Source organism: Orbicella faveolata, unplaced genomic scaffold (genome assembly GCF_042242905.1).
Source record: "Orbicella faveolata isolate gen_17 unplaced genomic scaffold, um_ofav_v1 contig_27, whole genome shotgun sequence".
In the NCBI taxonomy this organism is placed as follows: domain Eukaryota; kingdom Metazoa; phylum Cnidaria; class Anthozoa; order Scleractinia; family Merulinidae; genus Orbicella; species Orbicella faveolata.
In genome coordinates, this window is record NW_028301555.1 from 6,337,314 (window position 1) to 6,363,136 (window position 25,823).

Genomic DNA, 25,823 nt, shown 5'->3' on the forward strand with positions numbered 1-25,823 from the left:
ATTTCTGAAGCGTGTCAAACAAACTACAGCAAACACTCTGCATAAAACATTTTTGGATCCTTACATAGAGAATATTGTTTAGGAATTGAAATAAATCAAACTTCAAATTCCTAAATATTGCTGATCAACTGTGTCAGTTTTGTAAACATAATAAGATCCAGCAATAGGAACTCAAGGTGACCAGAGTTTGGAACTCAAGTTTTGTTATATAAGCATGCATGATTCCAGCTGGCAGTGAGGCCCCTTATTTGGTCTTAGGTAACCAAGAAAGCCCTTGCCCCAGTGACCCTGGACGAACTAACTTTCACCATTTTGTTGAGAAAGTGAAACACAAGTCACCCTTGGCAACATCACCAGGGTAACCCTGGTAGGCCTGGTAACCTTTTGTCATCAAAATACTATGACTGGCCTACCTGGGACAACTCATGGTATGAAGAAGTCAAAATTAACTCACGAAACCCCGTAGTGATCAAATGACTGAAAGGAAGCCAAAAAAAGAATGATAACTGAGCATTGGAATATGAAAAAAGGCTTAAGTAATCCTGGAGGGATCGGACAACTTCGGTTCATATAAAAATTTGATAAAGTTGCTTCAGAAGGGTCTGATAGGGTCTCCAATACCCAAGACCATATAAATGGGGCCTTATACTCTCTCCTCTGCAGAAGCTCCCCATGGAAATTGAATATACTGCAAACTACCAGCCTGCGGTCTAAGCAGCATGAAAGAGGCCTAAGCAGAGGAGAGAGGGCCTTGTATGTCAATATGTTTAAAGAGAAGGCTTACAAAACTAGACCGCAAACTATGGGTAAAATGTAGACTGCAGGCTTTTTAAGAATATCACATTCCCATTTTCATTTATGGAGAGAATGAGCTAACCTTACACCGGCTAACATGAGCCGTATATTTCAGGCTAACCGGAGCACTTAGCTCTCTATAAAAGGAAATGGGATATTTCTTAAAAAGTCTGCAGTCTGCATATTCATTTTATCCTCTGTCTGCATTTTAACCACCGGTGTGCAGTAGGCAGGCTTTAACTCTTTAACCGCGCGGCCATGGGCCGAGCGCGGTTCATGGTTTACCCGTGGTTTTTTCGTAGTTTTGTCTGCGACCAGACCCAAGCTTCCACTCGGCCAAATTTTGAGTCACGCAACCTGTGATGATTACTCGCCAAAAGCTGTTGAAACATTAATAAATCTCATCTCCGATACTGACTTTCGCGGGAAAAAATTAAAAACCCAGCGTTCGTCAAAAATTATATTTTTTCACCAGAAATTTAGCTCGGAACATATACATATTTATATTCCTTTGAATCGTCGATGAAATGACCTTTTCCGGATATTTTTTCTTTCGGGGTCAACAAAAACCTCCGATTACAAAATCACGCCGAACCCACACGTTGCAAAAAAATCTCTTCAAAACCCTGACTTCGAAGCGATATAACACTTCAGCGTTAATAGCTACCACACATCGGCAGGCGGTAAATCTATTCGTTAACAATCCAGTTTTATCGTGTTAAAATTTCAGCGAAATCGAACAAAACCAGAATTAATTCGTATTTTTTGTGACCTCACTCCCCAGACTTGACCTAACAGACCTAACAAAGGAAGCCACGGTCGCCCATAGCAACCGAAAAACACGAACATAACAAAGCCGAACGTTTCGGCCAAAAATCTCCAGAATTATCGCCTGAGAGCTTAAACTTGAATGGGAACATATTTTTCGAACTTTTTTCAACTGATTTAGACGAAAGACTGGCCTCGGCGGGCTACAAAAAAGACCAAGAGAAAAACAGAACAAGACAGGAGAACAAGCCAATAATATTTCATCGCATGGCTTTCGACACGAAAACGAAAATACAGCTTACTTCTGGATAAATTCAGCCTTAGAAGCCAGCAACCGGCCCCAAATTACTTTCTGTATCCTTACAAATGTCTTGATTTCCATCTCCGAAAGATTTTGCCCCAATTTTGAGCAAATAAACATTTCGTCGACGGTGACCGCCATTACGTTGGCTTGCATACTAAATTAGCTAACTTGACAAAATTCTCCCGTGGGGGGGATATGACGAAAAGAGCTGAAAGATGGCCTATAATTGGCTAATGATGAGATCATCCCACTGTCCAAATTTGGCGAGAATCGAAAGTAACGCCAATTTTCTGTCACGTTTTCAATCTGTGGTCACTGGAGTGACCAAAATCGATACATAGGTCGGGATAGAGTTTTATTATTAAATTACATAACTTGTGTGACTACTTTACTAGCCCTTTACTCGTGGAAAACACCAATTAAATTTAATCATGACTTTTAAGAAAGAAAGCTGTTGTTAATAGTGTTATTATCGTGTCATTTATATCGTTCATGCCCATACATATCCCGAAGAAAGTTCTACAAAGATTAAGACCATTAGGTCATCGGAGATTTGTCAATGGCTACCACTGATGGTGCAATAATACAGTTTGTGTTGATCCAGTGATGTGATGTCTACAGTAAGAAAAGAATCATCAATGACTACTTTGGAATGTGCACTCCGTTCCGACGGTAGTGCTAAGCAAACAGTTAAATTTTAAAAGCGCGGTTATAAGATCTAACAGATCTTCTTGTATTTAAATAATTAAGCCTAAGTTCTTGTTTGTGAAAGTTCTCATTTCCATCATTGTGGATATTTCTGTTTGCTAGGCCTGTTGCAGAACATGTGTCGAGCACGAGATCGCAGATATTTCACACTCAAATAGACTGATCATTTTTACTACCGATTCTTCAAACTCATCTTCAATTACAATGTGTTCCTACACATGTAAGCTCTTATGTGACCACGTTACACGTTTCTTTAAGTTACTGATCACATAAAAAAAGGAAATTTTACAGGGCAAATAGTCAAAATTTTGCCCCGCATATTTCCACCGGAGAGCGATGACTGTAACACTTTATGCAAGATTTTTCAGTTATAATTAAAATCTACCTACCTCTCAAGAAAGAAAATGATAATCACTCCTTGAGATCCAAATACAATACCATTTGAAGCTGGAATGATTGGAGAAATCCTCCTCAAAAAGTTGTATTAGCGAGAGGCGACGACGCCATTTTCGAAAATTTTATGCATTTGCGCGCTTCTTTCGCCGTGACGTCATAATGGCCATGATCATAGGGTCAGCCAAATCTGACGTGTTCACCTCTCCCTCCTGGTCGGACGCAACTATAAACGCTCTGCTCGCCTTAGACTGACCGCTGACTTCATGGCAAAATTAACTACATGACATGCGCAAGAACGCTGTCCTTGACATCGTAGACGCGTAATCAAACATAAAATTTCACCGACATTTCGATTCGAGCACATTTGTCCGGAAAAATCTGCTTTTCTCTAGCCCAATAGTGTTTAGACATTTCTTCTAGTATTACTGAGCGAAGCATTGACCAGCTTCGAATTTAAGTATATAATCAAGAGCAGAAAAAGAAGAAGAAATCGAATTATCAACAAGAGTCTTGATGTACTGAAAATTCACAAAATCAAAATTTAAACAAAACGAGTCGCAGTCATAAGATTTCTGTTTACAGGGCGGTTTTGAACTTGTTGTTGTTGCTGTATTTTGTTCCTATAGAAACAACCTTTTAATTCAAGTAATATTGAAAGTCGTTTAAAATGAAAAAGACGTGAAGCTGCGTTTAAATGTTCCTTTACATTATTCCCCATTGCGCGTAAGCTTGTTCCTTACGATTCAAACGAGAAAACGCTAAATTAAAATTTGTTCATTAATTAAAGTGATCAAATAAAGACGTGAAATGATCTTGATTTTTTTCTTATTGTTCAGATACTGTAGAGTATTCCACTATTGAGTCTTTTTACTGACTGACTGACTGTCTGATTGATACTTTATTTGAAATCGAGCAATTGGGACTAAATGGCACAATGTTTGCCACTTTTTCCGCCTTTGAAACTCCGCTTGAACGTCATAAAAACTGTCAAAGTATCCCTCGTTTTTGTGATTAACACACGCCTGCCGCGCTGCCGACACTCGGAATTATTTTACCCCCCAAATGGCTGTCGTTTCGCTCCCGTCCTTAAACCTACCAACACGCAAACGTTAGACCATCGGCAACAACTTAACTTTTCCTTAGAGCCAAACTCGCAACGTCTTTAGACTGACCACAGTTTGTGAAAAGATTATTTAATGCTCAGCAAACTTCTTTCGGCAAATTCTGTGCCATTTACGGATTAGTTTGCATATAACGACATGATTTTGATTACGTGTTAATTTACTTTTATTGAATTGTTGTTAGTAGTTCATTTTCTGCCGTACATTGGGTTCATCCAGATTTCCTTTACGCAGTACAATTTATTTTAGATGCTCAGCGTTTAAAACCATCTTTCATTTCTTGGTCTGATCCCGGGTTATTCTTCTTTCGCATGAGAGAACAAACATCTTTTAATGAGATCTTCTAAGCTTCAAAAGTATTTATAGCTGTTAAGAGAGGTTATTATTCCCGGTTACCTTTCAAAATAACCACCTGCTTGTCAATCAAAAAGGGCGGAATCTACTCAACCAATAAGAGCAAGTGCGATTTATTCGTTTTAAAGGATTAAGAGTTACCCATAGTTTCACACAGCTAAAGTAGATCAAGCATAAGCAGGATTTGTTCAAGATCACATTTTCTCCTGCTCTAGATTTAGAACATCGCTCGGTACTTGAAGGTATGCTTAAATATTTGATATCTTTTAAAACTTGCAGCTTTTGGTGGGTATCTTTCTCTCCAGTGCGAAACATAGACACAAATGTTATATAATATATTTGTTTTCTAGTTTCTCGTGTATTTTGCCAAATTAACTTGGCAAAGAGAATCGACCTTAATGTCATATTTTCACTCGATCCTCTGCGAATCTCAGTCCCTTGAATTCAGTGCAGATTGCAAAAATGTGGCTCGTTTGGATCTTGAACCCTTACAAAAAGAACTTCTTCTCGGTGAAGTAATTATTTGATGATCTTAAAAAAAAGAGCTGCAGATAAACTCGGTTTCCTGTCTTAGCTGATCGTTTTAGGAATTCCACAGTAATGTCTTTCATGTAGATTTCACTTAATATTTTCATGTATTTTTCCACTCCACCAGATTGCCCAGAACTCTGAAATAAAATTGCCTCAGAAAGCATTCGTTTCTCCGAAACGACATTCGACACAAAGCTAACCTATTGGGCATAAAAATACGCTTTCTAGAAAATTGTCGAGTATTAGTGGCTTACTCCGTTCCGTGCGGAACTTTACCCATCGATCGTTAAACACATGACACTATTGAAAATGACAAACTCTATGGTAAGTACACTGTATTTCTCCATGATGCCGGAACACGTAAAAAATTTATAAGGACATCAACCAGTTTCATATGCTGCAATCACCGGCAAAATCTCTAAAACCGAAAAGTCTATGTCGAAGAAAAAAGGAAAAAAAAAATAGAGTTAATTGAAAAAGCTCTTTCATTTTGGTGCCTGGGTGGGAATGCCGTACGTTCAGATACCAATTCTGTAGCTGTCTTTACGAAAGCAATATTTATCCACCTCCAACCGAAAAACTTTATATCGAGATTGAACAGTGTTTAGTGGGAACAATAAATTATCTCTATTTGCGTGGGCAACCATTCGGTGTATTATATTTGGCGGACTTATTGGATTTCAAGGTAAACCTACATGCCATCAATTATAAATTTAAAAAGATTTTATGAGAGAAATAACTTCTTTAGAGATGCAGGGAGATAATTGAGAAATGCTAAGTATTAAAATATGACACAAAGTGTAAGTCGTTGGAACATTAATAATCAAACGACTGTAGGATCTAATTGTCAAGTCTGTTAAACATTTGCCGTCTATTGTTATACTGAAAATAGGAACAAGCTTCAATAACAACAAAATCATTGACAGGCCATTTCAACCTGCAAAAAGACACAAATCGCATCATATATGTTTTGTTTACACAATATTCAGGGGCACCTACCGACGGTTTTCTCCAAATGCTTTAAAAGGCTGTTTTAGGGTATGCTTTAGGAGTGCTTTTAAAGCTCTGTAGGTTAATTTTAGGCTGCGCTATAAAATTTTTATCGGTTCGATCATTCTAGGGGAATTTATAGTCTCCTTGAATTTAAAAGGACTTTTTTGTCCATTATCCAAAGACCTTTGGTCTTATTGCCTTTCCGAAAATCATAGCTGGCTTTTTCTGGTATACAAAACGACATCTCTATCATTCCGAAAAAACGGCATTGATAGTTTTCTCATATCATGAAAGTTCCAGGTGAAAATTTTCTTAGGAAAATTGGAGGGGATTAGCGGTCTTCTGAAAAGATTTTTTACTGAAAGGATCCGTTGGATGCTCCTGCATATTCTCACATTGTTTTAGATTAAATTAGTATAGTGAGGGAAAGTCTTGTTATGGCTTTCTTCAAATCCACCCGTACATTAATTGCAGTGGCAGATCTAGAGGAAGTGCTCGGGGGGTCCAAGAACCCCTTAATTTGGCTAAAAAAAATATCGCAGAAGGAAGAAAAGCCGGCAGAGCAAGCAAAACAAACCGCCCCCCTCTTAGCTCAAGGTCTGGGTCCGCCACTGCATTGTCACTGTATTTTTAATGTTTCCTAGTTCTTGAATAGGTCCATAAAAACTTAATGGCTTTTGGAGAAATATACCATCGTTAAGGAACTGAAGATGAATAGATAAAAAATCGTTACACCCACCCTTAAAGCCCACGAGGATGGTTGGGTCATGTAGCAGTTCTCGTAAGGTCTCACATGAGTGGCTCGATACCCTTTGAGAGAACAGTAAAAAAACAACAGAAACAATGCCCTTAGCCCGGAAAAGGATATATAAGAGCTGCTACAATAATAAAACAGTGGCAGCTTACGAGAGCTGCTACACTTGTAAGACCAAGGACTTTTCACAAATTGCGCTTCCAACCCGAAAAGGGATGGTTCAGGAACTGGACTGAAACTTTTACAGTGTAAAAGTAAACGTGGATACCGAGCCGAACTATAATTTTCTTTTTTTATTTACTTATTTTTGCCTCTTTAGATTGGTTATAACCTGAAGTCAACATAAGAGCCATGAGCCAAGTAAACGTTACGCTTTCCCGCGTAGAAAACCTCACCGCCTTGTCAGGGATTAAAATCGATACTACAACTAAAGTAACGATCACTGTCGCCTACGGTATCGTCTTCCTAGCGGCGTTGCTAGGCAACATTGTCGTCATCTGCCTGGTTCTCAAGCTACCCTCGATGCGCTCGCTGACAAACATGCTTCTTGTGAACATGTGTGTTGCCAACTTGCTGGTAACGCTGTTTGCGATGCCTTATTCGATCCTGTATGTTTTCCTTCAATACCGTTGGTTATCTGGTCACCTTGGTAACGTCACATGCAAGCTGACGCATTTCTCGTACGCGCTGTCTATCGCCGCGTCGATTTTCGCCTTGTTGTTGATTTCACTGGATCGCTACTACGCTGTCTTGCACCCGTTCAAACGCCGCCCGCTTCTGCTACGAAGCACTAGATGCGCGTCGCTGGGAATTTGGATTCTCTCCTGCATCTTCATGTCTCCGTATTTATTTCAGTTCAGGGTCATACAAGATAGCTTTGCCTCATACTGCATTATTAGCTGGTCACCGCTTGACAACGTCACCGCCTCCCAGATTTACTACATCATTGTCTTTGTCTCCCTTTACTCGCTACCTCTTACAGGAATTGGTTTAGCATACAGCCTGATCGGCAAAAATCTCTGGCATCGAAAGATCCCTGGCCAACAAACCATTTCCAACAGGCGCGTTGCCGAGAGGTCAAAACGCAAAGTGGTGCGTATGTTAATCGTGGTAGTCGTGGTATTTGCTGTGTGTTGGATTCCCGCGCACCTTATGCATTTCTTGTCGTATTTTCAAAAAGAAACGTACTTCTCCCTTCCTCCGCTGATCCTGTTGTTGTTTTACTGGTGCTGTCACGCCAACAGTGCCATTTCACCGTGGTTATTCTTAATTATGCACCACAACTTCAGACAAGGAGCTCGCAGGCTCTTCAAGCGTCCTTCCTGGCAGGCTAGTCTACAGCACTCATCTTTAACACATATCGCCCGAGGACATAGCTTGATGTCGCGTCAAGGGACCGTAATGGCAAACCGAAAGCAAGTTGATAATGCAAATGAGGCTGTATAATTTTCTTTGGGAATAGTTGAAGAAAGCTCAGGGAGTAGACTTAATAGTGAAATTTTAATTAAAATTTTAATAGTTAGGCTCTTCCAAGAATCGATAACCTTTGATATTTTAACTGATGATCACGGTCTCAAACCGCGCAGCAAACAAATTATATATAACTTGAAGAAGGAATGTAACCGTTTGCCCGTATACACGCGGGAAAACCTGTAAGGGCGGGAAATTTTTGTAACGGGTTTTGCACGCGGGAAAACGTGCGCGCGAAAACATATGGAAACCAGTGCAAAGGGAGCGAAAAATTATCGCTTTCCTTATGTTATTGGCTCGACAATGTCAGAAGGGGAGACATTCTATGTGTCCACCATCTTTATTTTAACATTCTCCATTTTTTAATATTAGAATTACTGTTAGTTTGATTAGTATGTTGCGAAGCGCGTGTGTACCCTGTTCCCTCTGTGAGACGCACTCAACAGCTAGCGTTAAATACATATAGAACAAAACCAATTGAAAGGCTGACCGGGCGGCTGTAAAAGGGTAAATTTAATGCCCAGTATTTCGGTTAGACAGAACTAACCTTCCTCGGGGGCTACACTGAAACTAAGTGTAACCCCTGAAGAAGTGTAGCTTCATTGTAGCCCCTGAAGAAGGTTAGCTCTGTCTAACCGAGATATTGGGCATTAAATTTACCCTTTTTAGCCGTCCGGTCAGCCTTTAAATTGGTTTTCTGATTTATTTTACACTGCTGATCCTGATCTAAACCAAGATCCAACTTCACTCCGCTGCTGTTTGTACAAGTGGTCCTTGCATTACAGTGTTTTAAATACATATACCGTGATGCTCTTCAGGCGTGTCTTGTCGAAAAAATTGAACATGCCAAGTGCGTTTTGTAATGGACTCCTGAGACTAATATAAGAGCTCTAAAGTGGCCAACTCTTAGTAAAGAACTCTGTTAACTTCGAATTGAATGACAGTCTTGCCCAAGAGCCCGCGGGTTTTTTTATTCTGCATCACGATCGACCAAGATTGCGATTTGGGTGCTGACCAAGAGAATCACGGGTTCTGGCGACGGGAATGTTGACTGGCAAAGAGAAGAAGTTACATTTTGACACCATTTCTTTGTGCTGTATACCGAAGAATGGATAAGCCACAACGCTTTGTAATTTGGTGCATAATGCCCATTTATACCAATTGCCGTGGCCTGGTTGTGGCTTTGTTTACATGTTGTTATTGGAAATGAATAAAATCTTCTTTCTCTGAGTTTATTTCAAACAGGTAACAGTGAAAGTGAGTTCTTGGAGGAAAATGGATAAAATTAAAACCGCAAATTTTACATAGGCTCGAGGCAACTGACTGAGAAACAAAATATTCTCTTGGTTTGTACTGCTGCTAGTTCTTGTCCCTCTCGGTCAGCCTGGGAACTACCACTGACCGACAAATCTTTGAAAGGGTGCCTGCTGTAAGTGCTAACCAAAAAGAACGCGGGCTCAGCTCTGGGATGACAACATGAAGTGTCTGCAGAGATGTCCCATAAAGTAATTTTATGCCCCAATATGTTACGGTTTGGTTTTAAAGACAAGTGGCTAACGTTGTGTGAAGCACGAAATCCTTTTCTTATCTGAAAAAGGAAGGCGTTGTTTTCTTTGAAAGAATCAAGTTCTTTATACTCTTCAGTGAAAATATGGAGCGACCAGGATCTTTCATCTCATAACCATTGGATTGCAATCATTAGCACCTTCATTAATTTTGCTATGTTGAGGTGAACTGTAAAACCAAAACTCAAAATGCATACATGAACATTGGGAAAATGCTGAATCAAGGCTCTCATAGTCAAGAGGCTTCAGATGAGCACAACTTTTCATGTGGTATGTAAACTTTACTATTCTGTTTGTTAAATTATACAACCGAGATCTTTACAACAGTGATGAATCAAAGTTCCATACAAATCCTTGAAAATTGTCTTGCTGTGAGCCTTGGCAACATATGGCGAGAAAAGTAAAGTTTTGTCAAGTACTTCCTTGTGGCACAAAAAAAGATTCTAGAGATTAAATCAAAAATGTCAGATTACAAATGTGTTAAGGTGAAGACTGAAAGCGACTTCGAGTGAAATTGTATTTCATGTCTTTATTTCGGCCCGAGACGATATTTCTTTGCCCGAGCGATGACTTTTTGGAACATAGCGAGTTAATTGTTTATTCGCGTGGCCGAAACATACAGGTACTTTATAGAGAACAAGGAAATAAACACGTACAGGTATAATGAATAACAAGTCTTTGGTCCATGATAAACAGATGCTCTTACACTAAACGGTGAGAAGTACTTGTCGTGGCGCATTATTTGTGCTGCGCTGGGAGCCCATTTGGACATTCCGTTCCGAAACGTGAGCACAAACATCAACTTAGAAAGGAGTAACGCAAAGTCTTTTGAAAAAATCGGATCTCTCGAACAACCAGTAGTCGAAATATGCGTCCTGCTGTGTATAACTTGGAGTTTTGTTTAATTCAACAACTTATCGGCAAATTATTTTTGGTGTTCATGGTGTATCTGTATTTCTAATACTAGTGTTTTTTCACTAAAAAAGACGTACAAGAATGGTGTTCTTATAGGTCCATAATGAAAAATCCATTTTACAACCCAGAATGAACGAAATTCTATCTTGTTACTCTTACAAGCAAGTAACGGAAAAAGGAAATCTTAGCAATTTTCTCTTCCTATTTTCAATGTTATGACATTAGTCATTTAAAAACAAATGTTTTGACATGATTCATTTAAAAACAAATGTTTTGACATGATTCATTTAAAAACACATGGTTAGACTAAAATCGTCTAAATAATTAGTGCCCCTATCCAAAAGTAACGCATGTTAGATCCTTATAACTATTATTTGAGATTTCAGGAGGCTCAGATGTGCTAAATAAACGTTTTGATTGATGAAGCAAAGGTTCTCTTAAAATTTGAATTAATCAAGACTGTTTAGAACCTTTTGCTTATTTTGAAACGGTGAGTTGTCAAAAAAACAACCCAGTTTAATTTGACTACATTTTCACACTGGTCATCGAAAAGAAAAACATTTCTTTCAGTTGATAAAATATAAAATCCAGACTGATAAACAGACAATCAAATCATCTCTTTAGACCTTCTCTTGTGGTCAAAAGATCTTTTCGTCGTAGTTAGTACAAGAGCGTGTTTCTCTATGTGTAAAATGTAGGTGCAGGGAGTGAAGACAACAAAAGTTTCGAAGCTGGATGGAAAGAGCCTGTTGCAACAGTTTAATCAGAGGTGAGAAATTTTATATGTCGTTTTCTTTTGTGCTATTCGATATGACCAAGATTGCTTTTGTTTTCACGACGGACGGAAGATAATTTAGACTACACCTTCTAAAACCTGCTATTATTGTCCCCTCTCCCCAGTCTCTCCGCGGTAAATGGTTCCTCCTTTCCATTCCCCCGTAAACTAATAGCGCCTCAGTGAATGAGAGCATCTCGTCCAGTTCGTTGTGTCCTTCACTTGGATTAGTGTTGCTTGTGTGCGGTATATCCTACTAGTTCCTACAAACTCTGCTATATCGGCGCATATGACAAAAATGTACTAATTAAAGTAAGGAAATTCGAGGTCTTATCAGGGGGTTTAAGGAGTACAGGATATTTTGGTAAAAAAAATAACGTCGGATACAGGGTATTTGAGGGGAAAATAAATGGGATGTGGACATAAATGGGACATACATGGGATATGTAGTAGAAAAATCGTCAATTTTTGCAACTGGAATTAACCGGAATAAGGGATATGTAGGCCAAAAATTAATGAGATGTGTGATACTCAGACTCTCACCCCCTCCCCCTAATGGGGTCTTAAATTCCTGTTGGCAAGGTATTATGCTCCGTTTCTCAGTTTCTACCTTTCGGAACAACTTGAATCTCATACCCCTCATATAATAAAAGAAACAATAACCCCTTGTGTAGTGCTTAAGCCTGGGGGCAAGATCACTTAACAGTTCGTAGTGTAGCGATGAGAGCATGCTCGTAGTTTAATGATGCTTCAAAGTTTAGATTCCTCCAAAGCTTTGTTTATTCAACGAATGAGACCGGTTTTTAAATCTTGTGTACATAAAATGTGACAAGTGTGGTGACAACTGGGTCTTGATACAAGCATTTATTGGTTTCCGTAACTACTCTTCAAGCCTGTCGGCGAACGGACAACCTATTGAAGTTCCTTCCCGGGCATAGTTTTGAATTTTACAACTGGTTTTGACTTGGCTCCATCGCAGTTAAAGTCACTTGTACAAAAGAACATTGGTTGAGTACGAAGCACATAGAAAAGAGAAAAGAGCAATAATCAAGTAAGCTTGGAAATTATTTTGCTGTCCGATACATCTATATATTTAATCTACATTTCTATGTTCTGAGCTTTGTACATTACCGAACTGGTAATTCTATACTTGGGTTGTCGTAGCTAATATGACAAATATTAACAACTAAGGCCGACATGGTTCTAATTTTGTAGGCAGTCTTCGCCAAGGCAAGAATTTTAAAATATTTCCATACAGCTTGCACTGACAGCGCATTTTTGAATCCTACATTAGACTCATATTTCAATAAATTGCGGTCGTCAGTTATCTTCCGTCGCATTGGATAGAAATATGAGTCCATTTTCTCTCGAAGTAAACAACCAACACATAACTAGTGACTTAAATACGAGAGAAAATCAAGTCGAAGGACGATTAGTCTTCTCCGAAGGTTCACAGGAATGTGCTATGTACACAAGACGACAGGAGTCTAATATTACCTTATTCCCCATTAAATGAGGGATCTTAAGCTCCGCCAAGCACACGCCCGGTTTCTAATTCGCATTAACACTGACAAACTCGCCATGCAGCCTAACTTACTGAGGTGACTTATAGGTTTTGTAAGATCCATCATTGCTAAAATTTCCTTAACCGCAAAGGCCATCTAGACGGATCTGAATGATTCTAAATTGTTCCTTACACAAATTTCAAGACGTTTAAGGTGCTATGTTTCCAGCTCAGTCACTGTGACTCATAACATGGTTTTATGGAAAGATCTGTTTCCCCTAACTAGCTCAAGAAAAGAAATGTTGCAGCCCGCAGTGGCAGAAGTGATTTAAGAAATGGAATTGCACAATCTAATCTAAACATATTTTCCAAATAACTTTGACATGACATCAGTAGTTTTTTAAAACAGTTTGCGAGAAAATTAAACAAGGCTTTCCTACGGAGAGAGTGGAATTTTAGACTAGTGCATCTTTCTTTCAAGATTATCGCGACAGAGCTTGAAGAAATCTTCTCTGATAATTTTTATAATGATGAAAGTCATAAGCTTGTCGAGGATATTATCTTACGGCTCTCTTAACGCACGAGGGTTCTGGGATTCCATCATGACCATGGCAACACGATTGGGCAATAAAGATCCGTGAAGATAATTGCTGACCAATCATATGTAGCTCACGTTGAAAAGTGTGAGCATGAGGTGAACATGCGAAAAAGAAAATCTTAACTTACTCGTTACAACTAAACACATCCGCTTTAAAGGGCTTATAAGTAAGAGCCCTGCTTTAAAACCTATTTATTTACATTAGTGTCGGTTTGGTTTGTTTGTTTTTAAGATATGGCAATGAAGAAGACAAGACAGAACTGCAGAATGATGCATCACAGAAACAAGTGACATAAAATGAAAACCGTTAAGTCCCGGATACCACTTGACAGAAAAGCCTGGAGCTAACAAAATGATGCATGCATCACGTGGTCTTAGATATGTTCTAATTGGTCTTCTTATGACGTCATTTCCAACTAACTTAAATGGGAAACGGTTTGATAGCGAAGAGAAACGTAAGTTAGTTTCTCCCGAGTTCTCAAACAGCTTCCACTTTTGGGAACAGTAATAAGTGAAACATTGACTTACAGCAATCTCTTTATCGCGTCCCTTCTTTTACCACATTATTCCCCACCAACCTTAATAGATAGAACAGAATTTAAAGGTCTGTTGTTACTCGCATTGATGATGAGGTTTCCTTAATATATGTGTCAACTGCACATCAAAGACGTTGGATACTAGGTAGTGAGCATAAAGAGCAATCTCGGTTGCGGTTAGATGTGTTGTATACCATTTGCTGCTCAAGAAAACATAGATATAAGAAAAACAGAGGAGTTATCCGTCGACAAAGTCCATCTTCCTGACACATTGATAACGTTATCATCATTAAATATTTGAATTCTTATATGTTGATTCCCCAGGAAAGTCTGCCGAACCAATTAAATCTACAGTAGAAGCTTTATCTGCGAGGCTGTTCCAGTTAGCTAAGCGAGATAAAGGTAAGTAAATTGCAGAGCGAATGATTATTCTGAAAAGGGTAATTTTATTCGCAGTATACGCACATAAAGAAAAACATGACACCTACCCGTTCTCCTGTACATTTTGATTGTTACAACTGTCAAGCCTTAACTGAAAAAAAGGAAAGCATCGTAAATAGACTGAGGGACAACAAAATTGATGAGTTCCCAAGTCGGCTTGCAAGGTTCCTTGACTAAAAAATTAATGCTTTTCTTTCACCCAGTTTTGTGAAAAAATTGAAAGAGTTGTGTACCATTTGAGAGGGTCTGCAATGCAAGCACTGTGGAGTTTTGATTAACTTACTTGTTACTTTGATTAGTTCTGATTCATCTTCATTGTTATCTTATAGGATCCCATTTACCCCCTCGAATACATCTTACTGTGGTAATTCCAAGTAACCCTGTTATTGGATCAAGGAATTTCAACTTACTCAAGAATTTCGCGCGAAACCTGGTGCAAGAGTTTAGTGTGTCCTCCTCAGGAACCAGGGTCGCGATAGTAACTCACTCCTCAGACCCTCGCCTCGCTTTTAGTTGGTACAAGTTTATGAACATAGAATGTACTTTGAAGGGCATATCATCTCTTAGGTAAACATGTGAAGATCTAAAAAAATTACAGTCAATCTTTCTGGTGCAGTACAATTACTGATCATGTCTAACATTCTGTGCCAATAATAAAATGGATGGTAATGTAAGCTACTGCTGTAGGTGAAATATTTGACATGTGTTAAATTAAAACTTTGCATTTGGCAATATTGAAAACATGTACAGTTAAAGATTTCTTTTGTTTGTCAACAGATTTCAGGCTGGACAACGCTCCCCCATTGACAGCTTACTCAACTTTGTCAAAACGAAACTCTATTCTCAAGCTAACAATGAAACGAATCCAGTGCACAGAATTCTACTTATCATTGCAGAAAGTACTGCTTTAAGCTCTGAAAAGCTGACCGCTCTTCCCGTCAAAAAGCTTCATGACAATAGTATAGAAGTGTTTCTTCTGGCAGTGGGCAAGCACGTGACTAACAAGGAACCAAATAAGTTGGCCAGTAAACCCTTCAAAACTCACTTGTTCCGAGTTAACTCGTTCCCAGATCTTCCTAGGCTTTCTACAGCTTTCAAAGGCAAAGGCAAGTTGTTTCTTTTCCCTCATATTTTTGTTCATTTTTGCGTAAAAAGTTGAAAAAAGAGCAAGGTGGTGTGCTGGATGATTTTTAAGCAATCTTTGTAGCGTGAAATAGATATGGGTTATTGACTAAACGTGAGGTCAAGATGGTAGGATATTTGCCAAGTTCTCTTTTTGCGTGTTTATGGATCGAGACGGAGTTGAAGTCCATAAACTCACGAACAAAGAACGAGACCAATATCCTGCCAACTTGACCTCATGCTTGATCAATAAAGTTTTTATTACATGGCTTTCGGGAAATTTTTTCTAGCGGGACACAGCAAGTAGTCCCGAGCGGGTAAAAAAGCGCCATCTTGTCCACTCGGGTAGCCAATCACAGCGCAGGATTTGGTTCATCGTGCCCTCTCACGGAGCTAGCCATATGATAAGCTCTATTCTCTACCGGCATATGTGACCGAGGTAGGTTTCGGAGTTGTTATTTGAAGAACATGGCAGACTTTTAGCCACAACAAAATTGGCTACGAAAACGAAACTTGAGAACAAAATTGAAAAACGTTAGGCTAAATGTTTCAAGGGTTTATTATTCAAGACACATCTCCTCTAAAAACTGAGTCCCTGAAACAATAATTTCTGATTAAAATTTTACGTCCCATCTCTCTCTATTTCACAGGATTCAATCATGGCTGCTCTGGTGAAGGATTCGTGTACGATGAATGCAATCGCCGTTGTCGCTGTAAAGACGACCATCTCACTGACTGTTACAGAATACGAAAGGACTTCATATCAATGCCCCTTGAGGAGCGCCGTCGATACGTCCAGGCCTTAAGAGTGGTATCCAGTGAGGCTCCTTATAAAAGCACCTATGATCTTGTCACCAAGCTTCATCCGAAATTCTTCTACATCATCCACGAGAAACCATTCTTCTTCCCCTGGCATCGCTGGTATCTGTTTGTCTTCGAAAATTTACTTCGTCACGTAGATTGTCGTGTGACAGTGCCCTATTGGAACTGGGCACGAGCAGTGTCACGCAAGCGCACGTGGCGACAAACAGACATTCGGGATATTTGGAACCCGGGGCCTCACGGCCTTGGCGGTAACGGTGAACCTGGATCCGGGTGCGTCCGTACGGGACCTTTTATGGCCGGGAAGTGGTCGTTGCCGAGCTGGTTGAGTTCTGAGTGCCTGTCTAGAAATTTCGATCACAAATATTATTTACCAGGAGAATGGTATGTCAACTATCTGATTAAAATTCCTAGGAATAAATTTCACAAATTTGAATCTGGCGTCAGAGACTACATGCACAATGATCTACATAATGCCGTCGGGGGAACGATGGCGCTGGACGAATCTGCAAATGCACCCGAGTTCTGGAGCCACCATGCTTTCCTGGACAAGATATGGTCAAACTGGCAGGATCGGGGACCGAAATATAAATTTTTGTACTATAGGAGCATAAACAGAACTCTCCCAGGCAGCAATCACTTCGGGTGGGAGTTTATGGACCTCCAAAATCAACCCCATTGTATAAAGATCCTGTATGACGAGTCACATGACGAGAAAGTACCCGATGGAACTGATGACGGTTCAGACAGTAACCGCGATGACCTTATTAAATATTATATTGATAACGACGATGACGATGATGGCGATGAAGATGATGACGATTTCGACGATGATGATGTTGATCTAAGAGACGAAACGGCATAAACTAACTCTAATAACTAACCACAAATGCAAAGGGTGGTATCTGTTCACCACTTGGGTTGAAACAGTTTTGTTATAAGAGCTGTTTTTCATTGATACGCTGAAGAACTACCTTTTCTTCTTAGTAACGTATAGGGTTATACTTTTTGCCCGAGACATTCGACGTTTTCAGTAGGTTGCCCAGTAAAAAGCACTGCGAAATTTTCGCATAATCCTATTCAACAATTAGATAATGGGCTCAAGATTTCTATGAGGTGGTAACTTCGGAAAAACGAGAGAACGTCGACGCGATTTCGCAGACGACCTCCAGTCACTGCACACAAATGACTGATAGTATACGAGTAGCTCAGCCAAGCAGATTGCAGCATTTCAATTAGTATACTAGCAGAATTCTACTAATTAACAATTAGACCCGCAGCCCGCAAGGGCTACGGGTCAGTAGCCCATGAGGCGAAGCCGAATAGGCTATTGACCCGTGGCCTTTGAGGGCGAAGGGAATCACCCAACTAGTATCACCCAGCTAGTCGGACAGAAAAAGCAATAATAAAGCTTACAAATGCAAGTTGGAGAAAAAATAAAACGAAAGAAAGTGTCACGCTCGATTGCACCAATTTCGCTACTCAAGGACTATTACTAATAGTCCTCTAGTGGCTTAGCCAATTAAAATGTAGGATTTGCATTAGTCCACTAGTTGGGTGATACTAAATTTAATTATAAATGCATTCTATTCATGACTGACGTTCTTGTATGACACACGAAAAAGCTGTAAGGATAATTGAGTCTGGGGTATTATTCTGACTATAAAATGTTTCAGCAAGCAACCGCGCACCGTGATCCTGCTGGTACGGTGGATCAATAGTGATCTAATCGGCTTCACATGGAAAATGAATAAAATAAAAGCAGAAACCGACGCGACATCGGATGATTTATAAGGTGTACTATATTTCGGCTTGTCAAACCAGCCTTCTTCACTGGTACAATGAGAATTTTACCTACTACAGCCCAGAACATTTCCTTTCCTCTTTTAACCACGCTGCTAACGACATGTAATTGTTCCTCATCGAAAAAAGCTTTCCAACCGAGACTCTATCCGTAAGGCCAGGGAAGCTTTTTTTTTCTTTAGTTCACTACAAAGATATTGCATAATCAGTACATAAATCCTTTCCCCTGCAAAGCTCTAGGAGCCAAAGAACACTTTAAACAAAACCTAATAAACTGAGTAGAAGTAGAAGGTAGAAGGTAGAAGGTAGAAGGTAGAAGGTAGAAGGTAGAAGGTAGAAGGTAGAAGGTAGAAGGTAGAAGGTAGAAGGTAGAAGGTAGAAGTATTAAGTACTTTTCGCTGGTTTTAAGTCGACTTTTACAAAGGACAAAACATTCGGACTGTCACACGGTTTGAATTTTTAAGAACTTCCCTCACCCACAATGCCTCGCGCACTAAGCATTGTTAGCCTGCAGTGCAGGCGGTTTTAACGTTCACAATCGTGGAGAGTTGGAACGCAATTTTTTCCCTCTCCCAAACCGTCCGCTTTTTGTCTAATCCAATATGGCGTCCTGAACACTCGATGAGGGGATATGTGCACTCTCTCGCCCAAACTACGCCTGTACCGCAGGTTAAGGTCACTTGAAAATGGTTGAAAATGTCACAGCGCGCATTCTTTTTTTTTACATGTGAAGATTTAAAATTCAGAACGGTTTTTGATAAAGGGAAATAAAAGTGTCTCTTTCTTCACGAACCCATCATGATTCTTTTTGCATCTTAAGTGGATTGTATAGAAGTATTGTATATATCTAAATACCTATGGTGGAATGCATTAAATTATGTCGGGTTTTATTAATTATAGATGCAAGGAAATTTCCCATATTTCTATTGTTTTGTTTTCGAAATCGAACGAGGAATGAATTGCTGGTCTCTTGAGATTTTAGTCATAAAACTAATTTATTCAACAGCCTGTTAACTTTTTTTCTAACGGTTAACAGTTCAATTCATAGTATCGGCATTACCAAAGATTTAAAACATGGAGCGCTACAGCAAAATTAAACGAATTGGTTCAGGAACGTTTGGCCAAGCTTGGCTGGTCGAGTCAACAGTGAGCAAGAGAATGTACGCTTTGAAAGAATTGGGTGTCACGGCCATGTCTGAACAAGACCGCCAGCTTGCGTTGAACGAAGCGAAGATTTTGTCAAAGCTGAAGCACAAGAACATTGTGCGTTACAAGGAGGCGTTTGTTGATCAAGGAAAGTTGTGTATCGCAATGGAATTTGCCGAAAAAGGTAAGTGGAAAAATAAACAATAATTTCTCAGATTTTTGAACTTTGGAGGAAAAATCAAGAAGATAAAAAGTATCCATCGTTTGCGCAGCGTTGGTTTTCTACCTAAAATTTTTTGCGTTAACAAAGCCGACCACTACTAAATGTCGAAGGACGTTCGTCTAACACACTATTTCCAATCAATTTATAGACAAAATCACCGTTTAGAGCCCGGGAGGATGGCATGACTCATTCACCAAACGAGGAATTAGCCACAGGCTTCTCATCATGTGTTTACAGACTGTAATACAACCGTACCTTAGTAACCTTTAAGCAAACGAACATAACGTATAATCACCACTTTCTGAAAACTAATCCATCTCTGTTTATGGACGGACCATTATTTTTTGAAATGGGGGAGGAAGGGTGGGTTGGACAAATTTTCTGGGGCGTGAAAATTATTTCTCACCTTTAGGTTGTGCATTGTTTTTTTGGTGGGCAAAAGCTTGTGCAAGTTTTTTTAAAGTCAAACACGGGACCTGAATAGTATACTAAAAAGCACTTGCTCGGTTTTTTTCCCTCATGGCCTCCCTTGTAGGATTTTTTTGCCAGCGATTTTGCTGTTCAGGAGTATTTTGTGGGAAATCGCCCATCCCGTCAAAATTGTAATTGTCCGTCCCTTAAAATCATAGTAACAATTTCAGAATAAAAACTAGCGATAAAAAACGACGTTTCGATCTACCTGAGATCATTTTCAAGTTGTAGAAAAAGCGAATGAAATATACATGTATAAGTACAAATAGGGCGTGAGAATGTCCAATGATGAAATATGTCAATACAAGCGCTGTGTTAAAATAACAAAATGCTATAAAAAAACTATATAAATAACTTTGCACGGATTGAATCTGACTGTTTGTTCAAAGTTGGCTTAAGCTCCTTTGCAAACAGCATTTCGTAGATCAGGCAGTTGAATTCACTTTGGCACTTTCTCAAGATCTTGAAATCACGATATATGTCACTTGGGACTGTTCCATGTTGCTCTTTACTGTGGTTCCCGATTGAAGACGATCCTTTGTGTTTCTCAATCAACGCGCTGATAGAGGTGTCGGCACGTAAACCCGACGTGGTTTGCATCGCACAAACCACACTTGTAGTAGTAAGCAATTTCGCACACAAATTATATGTAAGAGAATTCTAACTTTTTTTTAAAACAGGAGATTTATACACCAGAATTAGGGAGAGGAATGGATTATACTTTCCAGAAACGGTAAGTTTAAAGAAATTAACACTTGTAGCCATGATGCCAAAATTCAAATTATCCTAACCGGTTCTCCATAGTTAGATTGATTTTATGATTAACTCATCAAGACAATTTTCACCTTTCCGGCCTTACCTCTATCCCTTTTCCTACATATTTGATATGGTAATATCTTTTGGGGAGATAGCAACAATTAATTAGATTGTAATTCAATTTCTCCTTACAGACTTCTATGCATTTCTGCATCGTTCTATTGTGAGAGTTATTTGCGGAGACTTTCTTACTCTTCTGATTGAAAGCCGTGTTTTCATTTCCCACACGCTTGACGTTAACGTTTAATACATTGATGTTTTGAAGTGAAATAAGATGCTGACTTCTTAGTTAGGATGGAATTCAGTACGAAATAATTTTGTTTATTCTCAATCTTGCAGCAAATTTTAGAATGGTTTACACAGCTTTGTCTTGCCCTCAAGTACATTCACGGACAGAATATTCTTCACAGAGGTCAGTATAACTAGTACAAAAAGTCTTTATTATCAAGCAAGTTACCAGACTCTTTTCTCAAACTCGTTAGTTTGCGGTCAGCGGTATCCTCTTACGCAGACGCTCTTCTGGCTCGTCACGCAATGTAACGGGGGAAAAAGAGTGCGTGACGAGGCCAAAGAGCGTCTTCAGTGTAGGAGGCTAGGCCGCGGTGCCTATATTCGTGACACTTTAATTCTAGATTCACTCTTATTTGTGTTTCAGATCTGAAAACACAGAATATTTTTCTTGGTAAAGATGACATCATCAAGCTCGGAGATTTCGGCATTGCCCGGATGTTGAATAGCACTTTGGATCATGCGCAGACCACTGTAGGTACGCCATATTATCTCTCACCAGAGATCTGTCAAAGGAAACCGTATCCTTTGTTAACAATGAATGTGGAAATGAAAAAGAATTAATGACAATGACTTCGAAGTAATCCTTCAACAATTTTTACAGTGTTTTTGATCTGCTTTTGTGCTTTCGGCTTATTTCTCTTCTGGCCCTTAACTTAATTTTAGCTACAATCACAAGAGCGATATGTGGTCGTTAGGCTGTGTGTTGTATGAAGTCGCAACACTGAAGCACGCATTCAACGCAAACAACTTCTCTGCTCTTGTAATCAAGATTTTACAGGGGCAATACCCGCCAATTCCAGGGTAAGTTACAAGTGAAAGTATCTTCTGCATGTTGTCTGTTACTTCCTGGTTTGTTTTAACGCATATTCAGTCATACCTTTCGACTAAACATTAATGAACATACTTTCTTTATAGTTGTTATGGACCACTTTTGGAGGACTTAGTTTCTGTACTGCTTCAAAAGAACCCTGACGACAGGCCTTCTGCGAAGCAGTTGCTGTATGTCCCAGCCATGCAGCCCTATGTGAAAAGGTTCCTTCAGTGCGAGCGAGAAAGAGGTGACAGTGTCGCCTCTGACATTTCAGACATATCTTCTAGATCCAATGCTGACTGTCCTAGATCTCGGATCTCAAGCTCTGGCAAAACGGAAAAAGAACAAGGCAAAGATAACATGGTTGAAAGGTCCAATGTTTCAAAACGGGATGGTCAAGAAAAACTGAATCCAGACATCTCAGGGGAAAATGCAAGAAGTTCGTCTAGAGAACGAAGGTTCTTCACTAGCAAAGCACCAATTCCTAACGCACAAGGAAACTGCCGTTCCTCTAGCAGCAGACCAAGTTTCTGTGTCGCTGACAACGTGCAAAAAACGAGGACCGCATTTCCCGCCTCTGACAGCACGTCGAAAGCGCGGGAAAATTTGCCTGCAAGGTGCCCCGCTGACACGAAGAGGCAGAGCCTACTTGCATTGGCGCATGCGCAGCAAAGAAGGCATTCTGAGCAAACGTCAGCTCGGTCCCAGCCTGCGACTAGGATTCCCAAGAGCCGAATTCATTCACAAGGAGCCCAAGCTCGGGACAATTCTGAAAACGAGGACGATGTTTTCACTGTTAATTATCCAACGGTAATCCCTAAGAGAAAGCCAGATGAGAAGAATGTTTCGAAAAAGCGAGAATTCAAGAAAAGCGTATCGAATTCTTCTGCGTCTCGTGCCTGTAGGGCTAATACCGTGACGGAAGAACAGAAACAAAAGCCTGCGATGTCGCTGTGCCAGCTGAAAAGTAACGAGGTCATGCGCACAAGAATGAGACACCAATCTGCTGTAACCACTGGCGATAGTAGCCGCAGCCCTGTTGAGCAGAGACATCGAAGGCTTTCGAACAGGTCGGAGATGAACAGAGTTAACAAGGAGAATGTAAGTGCCAGTCGACAAATAGACTGTTTATGGTCTCCAATTTTTTAATGCAAAGAAAGAATGCAAGAGGATATTTTTCGTTTAGTCTCTCGCTATTCTTTTCCCACGTTTAAGGATCAAAGAAAACTAAAGAAGATAAGGTTACAAGATTTCAAGATATCAAGGCTGAACTTGAATTGGCATGATCATTCTAGATCTCAACGGGTCGGGTAGGGAAGTGGTCTGTGCCATACAGTAGCACTTACGTTTTTGTTCGGAGACCGAAGGCTTACACCATTTACTTCCTGGGAGTCAGCACAAAATAGCATTTGTCCTTCGTTGGAATTCTAAGGTCATGCTATGTTTTGTGTCTTGTAGCACTGTCCGTTTTGCGTCTGTTTTCCGTCTCTGCCGCCACAAACTTCTTTGCTACCATGAGCACTCACACCGAAATGAATAGGCTATCTGTTACAGCACTTTCGCCCGGTCACTTCATAGAAAAATGTTTTATTAATAGATTGATGTATTTTAATGTAATATCTTGTGTTCTCAACAAGAAGTGATTATAAAATTATTCTTTTCAGGGCGCCCCGTCACAACCGCCCGTTAAAGTTATCGCCAGACGTCGCTCCTCTTCAGGTGCGTTGCAACAAATCCAGACCACCAACACAGAAAGCCAACCGACGGTCAAATCAAGCTCAGAGGCAACTGGAAACGAACGTGAGATTCGGAAAAGAACTTATACAGTTTCCCAGGAACGGAGGCCTTCCGCGTTTGAAATTCCGGAAATAGATAGACAAATGAAATACAACGACGGAAGCGGAAGTTGCAGAGAAGGAAATGGAAGCTGCAAAGACGGAACCGTAAGTGAACACTGCAAACAAACCATGGTTCATGTTACTGAAGAGACCACAGCCACTGAAAACAAGAGAAAAGTGTTGCCACCACCTTGCAAGTTCACTTTCTGCGGAAAGACTTTGCACCTCGACAGCGTCTCTTCCCATGATTCAATTTACTCTAACTTGGAAGCTCTGCGCATGTACCTCGAGAAGGAACTTGGAACCAGGCTTCTGACCGCTGTTTATCGTTACGTCACCAATGTATCCCTTGAAGAGCATGACCGAATTAAACAAACTGTTACTGCGATGCTTGGTGAAGATAAAATGCCGTACTTTCCAGTATTACTTCAACTTGTGGCTTGTGAGGCGATTTATTTCCACTAATCATGGATATAAGAATTTTTTAGAGAATTATAATATTAAATAGATTTTATCAATTCGTATACAGAATTATCCACGTTTATATCAAATATATCTATTATTCTGAATTGCTTTAAAAATTTGAATAAAATTTAGACATTTCTTACCCTGGCCTGCCCATGATGCAAGTATGCATTTCGGACCTTTTCCTAAATCGAGGAAATGACGTTCCGAGTGTTAGTTCCTCCTGTAGAAGTGTCAAGAGTAGTAGAAATTTGCTAAGGAAGGAAAAAAAACTAAAAGAACTAAAACTGCTTTTGTTTTGATTTTTTAACAACAAGCAAAAACCTTTATTGCTGGTTTTCAGTGTCACGCAATTCAAAATAGATCAAAATAAAAAACAAAACCGGTCAATTGATAAAGTCCAGAATTTGGGAAATGAAAGAAGGTAAATATGCAGACTCTCGCCAAAATTCTGGTCACAGCAATTTTTCTTACGCGAGATATGCGGAGAAATTTTTTACCCAAATTTATAGAGATTTGTACGGAGACGCCATGTTGGTGCCCATCCGTATGGCCACCAACATGGCGGCCGGGAACCAATAGAAACATCTGTCACTGAGTTTTGCTACAAAAGCGTGAATTTATCCCTCGAGGAACTCTAAAACATTAAAATAATACTTCTTCTAAGACATGAACTGTTCACATAGCCAAGTTTTCCGAAATAAGTCACTTTTTTAACCATCATGACAGCTCTCTAGGCCGCCATGTAAATGCCCCGTCACGCAAAAGCTTAGAAATTCAAGCGTAGTGTATCACAAAACCAAGAACCCATTCGGAGCGAAAATTTGTATGAATATTAGTTTTCAGCTGCTCTTATACATCATTTAAGTAAAATCTCAGGAAGATCAATAGTTTGGTAGTTCGAATTTTAGTGACGTCATGTGAAAACCAGCTATTAAAGTGTCTGGGGGGTATTTAGCATTGCTGCTAACTGGGGACACAACATAACGGAATTACAAAAACCAAATATAAATTACTTAAATCATAAATAAATCATGAACGAATTAATTGATTAATTATAAATTGAGGCAATAATTGTAACTAACGGGAACGAGGCGAGTGCGAGAACGAGGGGTATCTGGTGAAGAAATGGAAATGCAGTAGGAAGAAAACAAGTAAGAATCCTTTTCCTTTCATTATGATTGCGATGTGCGCACCTGATATCAAAAGTAGGTGGCCACGTGATCAACAACAAAAATGACATCATAATCTGCATGATGACAATCTCTAACTATATCCGTTCGGTTACATCACCGTCAAAACTTAATAGATTTCAAGAAAAAAAAGTTTAAAACAGCGGTGAAATTCTAACTAGTAGCGACCTTCATTTGTCTCCTTCGCAGTTGTTGTCTGGGGTACCGTATTAGGGGTAATTAGAGTTATTAGGAGTATTGGGGGTATAAGGGGTATCAGGAGTATTAGGGGTAATTAGGGGTAATTAGGGGTAT

At 39.7% G+C, this 25,823-nt stretch overlaps 4 protein-coding genes across 4 annotated transcripts in view; all 4 read left to right on the top strand.

The window, feature by feature from the left end:
* The window catches only part of LOC110067389 (cancer-related nucleoside-triphosphatase-like), a 27,877-nt gene extending 20,757 nt beyond the window's left edge, over positions 1-7,120 (top strand). Inside the window, exon 5 of the mRNA XM_020774717.2 lies at positions 7,044-7,120. Coding sequence (XP_020630376.2) covers positions 7,044-7,070 — 27 coding nt within the window. The 3' untranslated portion in view covers positions 7,071-7,120. The remainder of the gene's footprint in view (positions 1-7,043) is intronic.
* On the top strand, positions 7,076-9,424 carry LOC149107346 (substance-K receptor-like). The gene has a single exon (XM_089297226.1). The coding sequence runs from the start codon at positions 7,076-7,078 to the stop codon at positions 8,168-8,170; it is 1,095 nt and encodes a 364-aa protein (XP_089153352.1). The 3' UTR covers positions 8,171-9,424.
* A 2,713-nt stretch (positions 9,425-12,137) lies between these two features.
* LOC149107347 (uncharacterized) lies at positions 12,138-18,266 on the top strand. The gene is made up of 6 exons (XM_089296927.1): positions 12,138-12,500; positions 13,784-14,006; positions 14,412-14,489; positions 14,858-15,095; positions 15,306-15,634; positions 16,301-18,266. The coding sequence occupies exons 2-6, from the start codon at positions 13,904-13,906 to the stop codon at positions 17,335-17,337; spliced, it is 1,785 nt and encodes a 594-aa protein (XP_089153053.1). The 5' UTR covers positions 12,138-12,500; positions 13,784-13,903; the 3' UTR covers positions 17,338-18,266.
* Positions 18,267-18,401: 135 nt separating this feature from the next.
* On the top strand, positions 18,402-24,478 carry LOC110067381 (uncharacterized). The gene is made up of 7 exons (XM_089296926.1): positions 18,402-19,605; positions 20,796-20,848; positions 21,271-21,343; positions 21,587-21,740; positions 21,886-22,023; positions 22,138-23,134; positions 23,698-24,478. The coding sequence occupies exons 1-7, from the start codon at positions 19,350-19,352 to the stop codon at positions 24,334-24,336; spliced, it is 2,310 nt and encodes a 769-aa protein (XP_089153052.1). The 5' UTR covers positions 18,402-19,349; the 3' UTR covers positions 24,337-24,478.
* The last annotated feature ends 1,345 nt before the right edge of the window (positions 24,479-25,823 follow it).

What these genes read in the sequence shown, in the direction of transcription:
- LOC149107347 (XM_089296927.1), top strand. Translation starts at nt 13,904, where the DNA reads ATGATGCATGCATCACGTGGTCTTAGATATGTTCTAATTGGTCTTCTT. An exon ending in GTTTGATAGCGAAGAGAAAC is followed by an intron (nt 14,007 to 14,411) that starts GTAAGTTAGTTT and finishes TTGATTCCCCAG; the next exon opens with GAAAGTCTGCCGAACCAATT. An exon ending in GTTAGCTAAGCGAGATAAAG is followed by an intron (nt 14,490 to 14,857) that starts GTAAGTAAATTG and finishes GTTATCTTATAG; the next exon opens with GATCCCATTTACCCCCTCGA.
- LOC110067381 (XM_089296926.1), top strand. Translation starts at nt 19,350, where the DNA reads ATGGAGCGCTACAGCAAAATTAAACGAATTGGTTCAGGAACGTTTGGC. An exon ending in AATGGAATTTGCCGAAAAAG is followed by an intron (nt 19,606 to 20,795) that starts GTAAGTGGAAAA and finishes TTTTTAAAACAG; the next exon opens with GAGATTTATACACCAGAATT. An exon ending in GATTATACTTTCCAGAAACG is followed by an intron (nt 20,849 to 21,270) that starts GTAAGTTTAAAG and finishes TCAATCTTGCAG; the next exon opens with CAAATTTTAGAATGGTTTAC.
- LOC149107346 (XM_089297226.1), top strand. Translation starts at nt 7,076, where the DNA reads ATGAGCCAAGTAAACGTTACGCTTTCCCGCGTAGAAAACCTCACCGCC.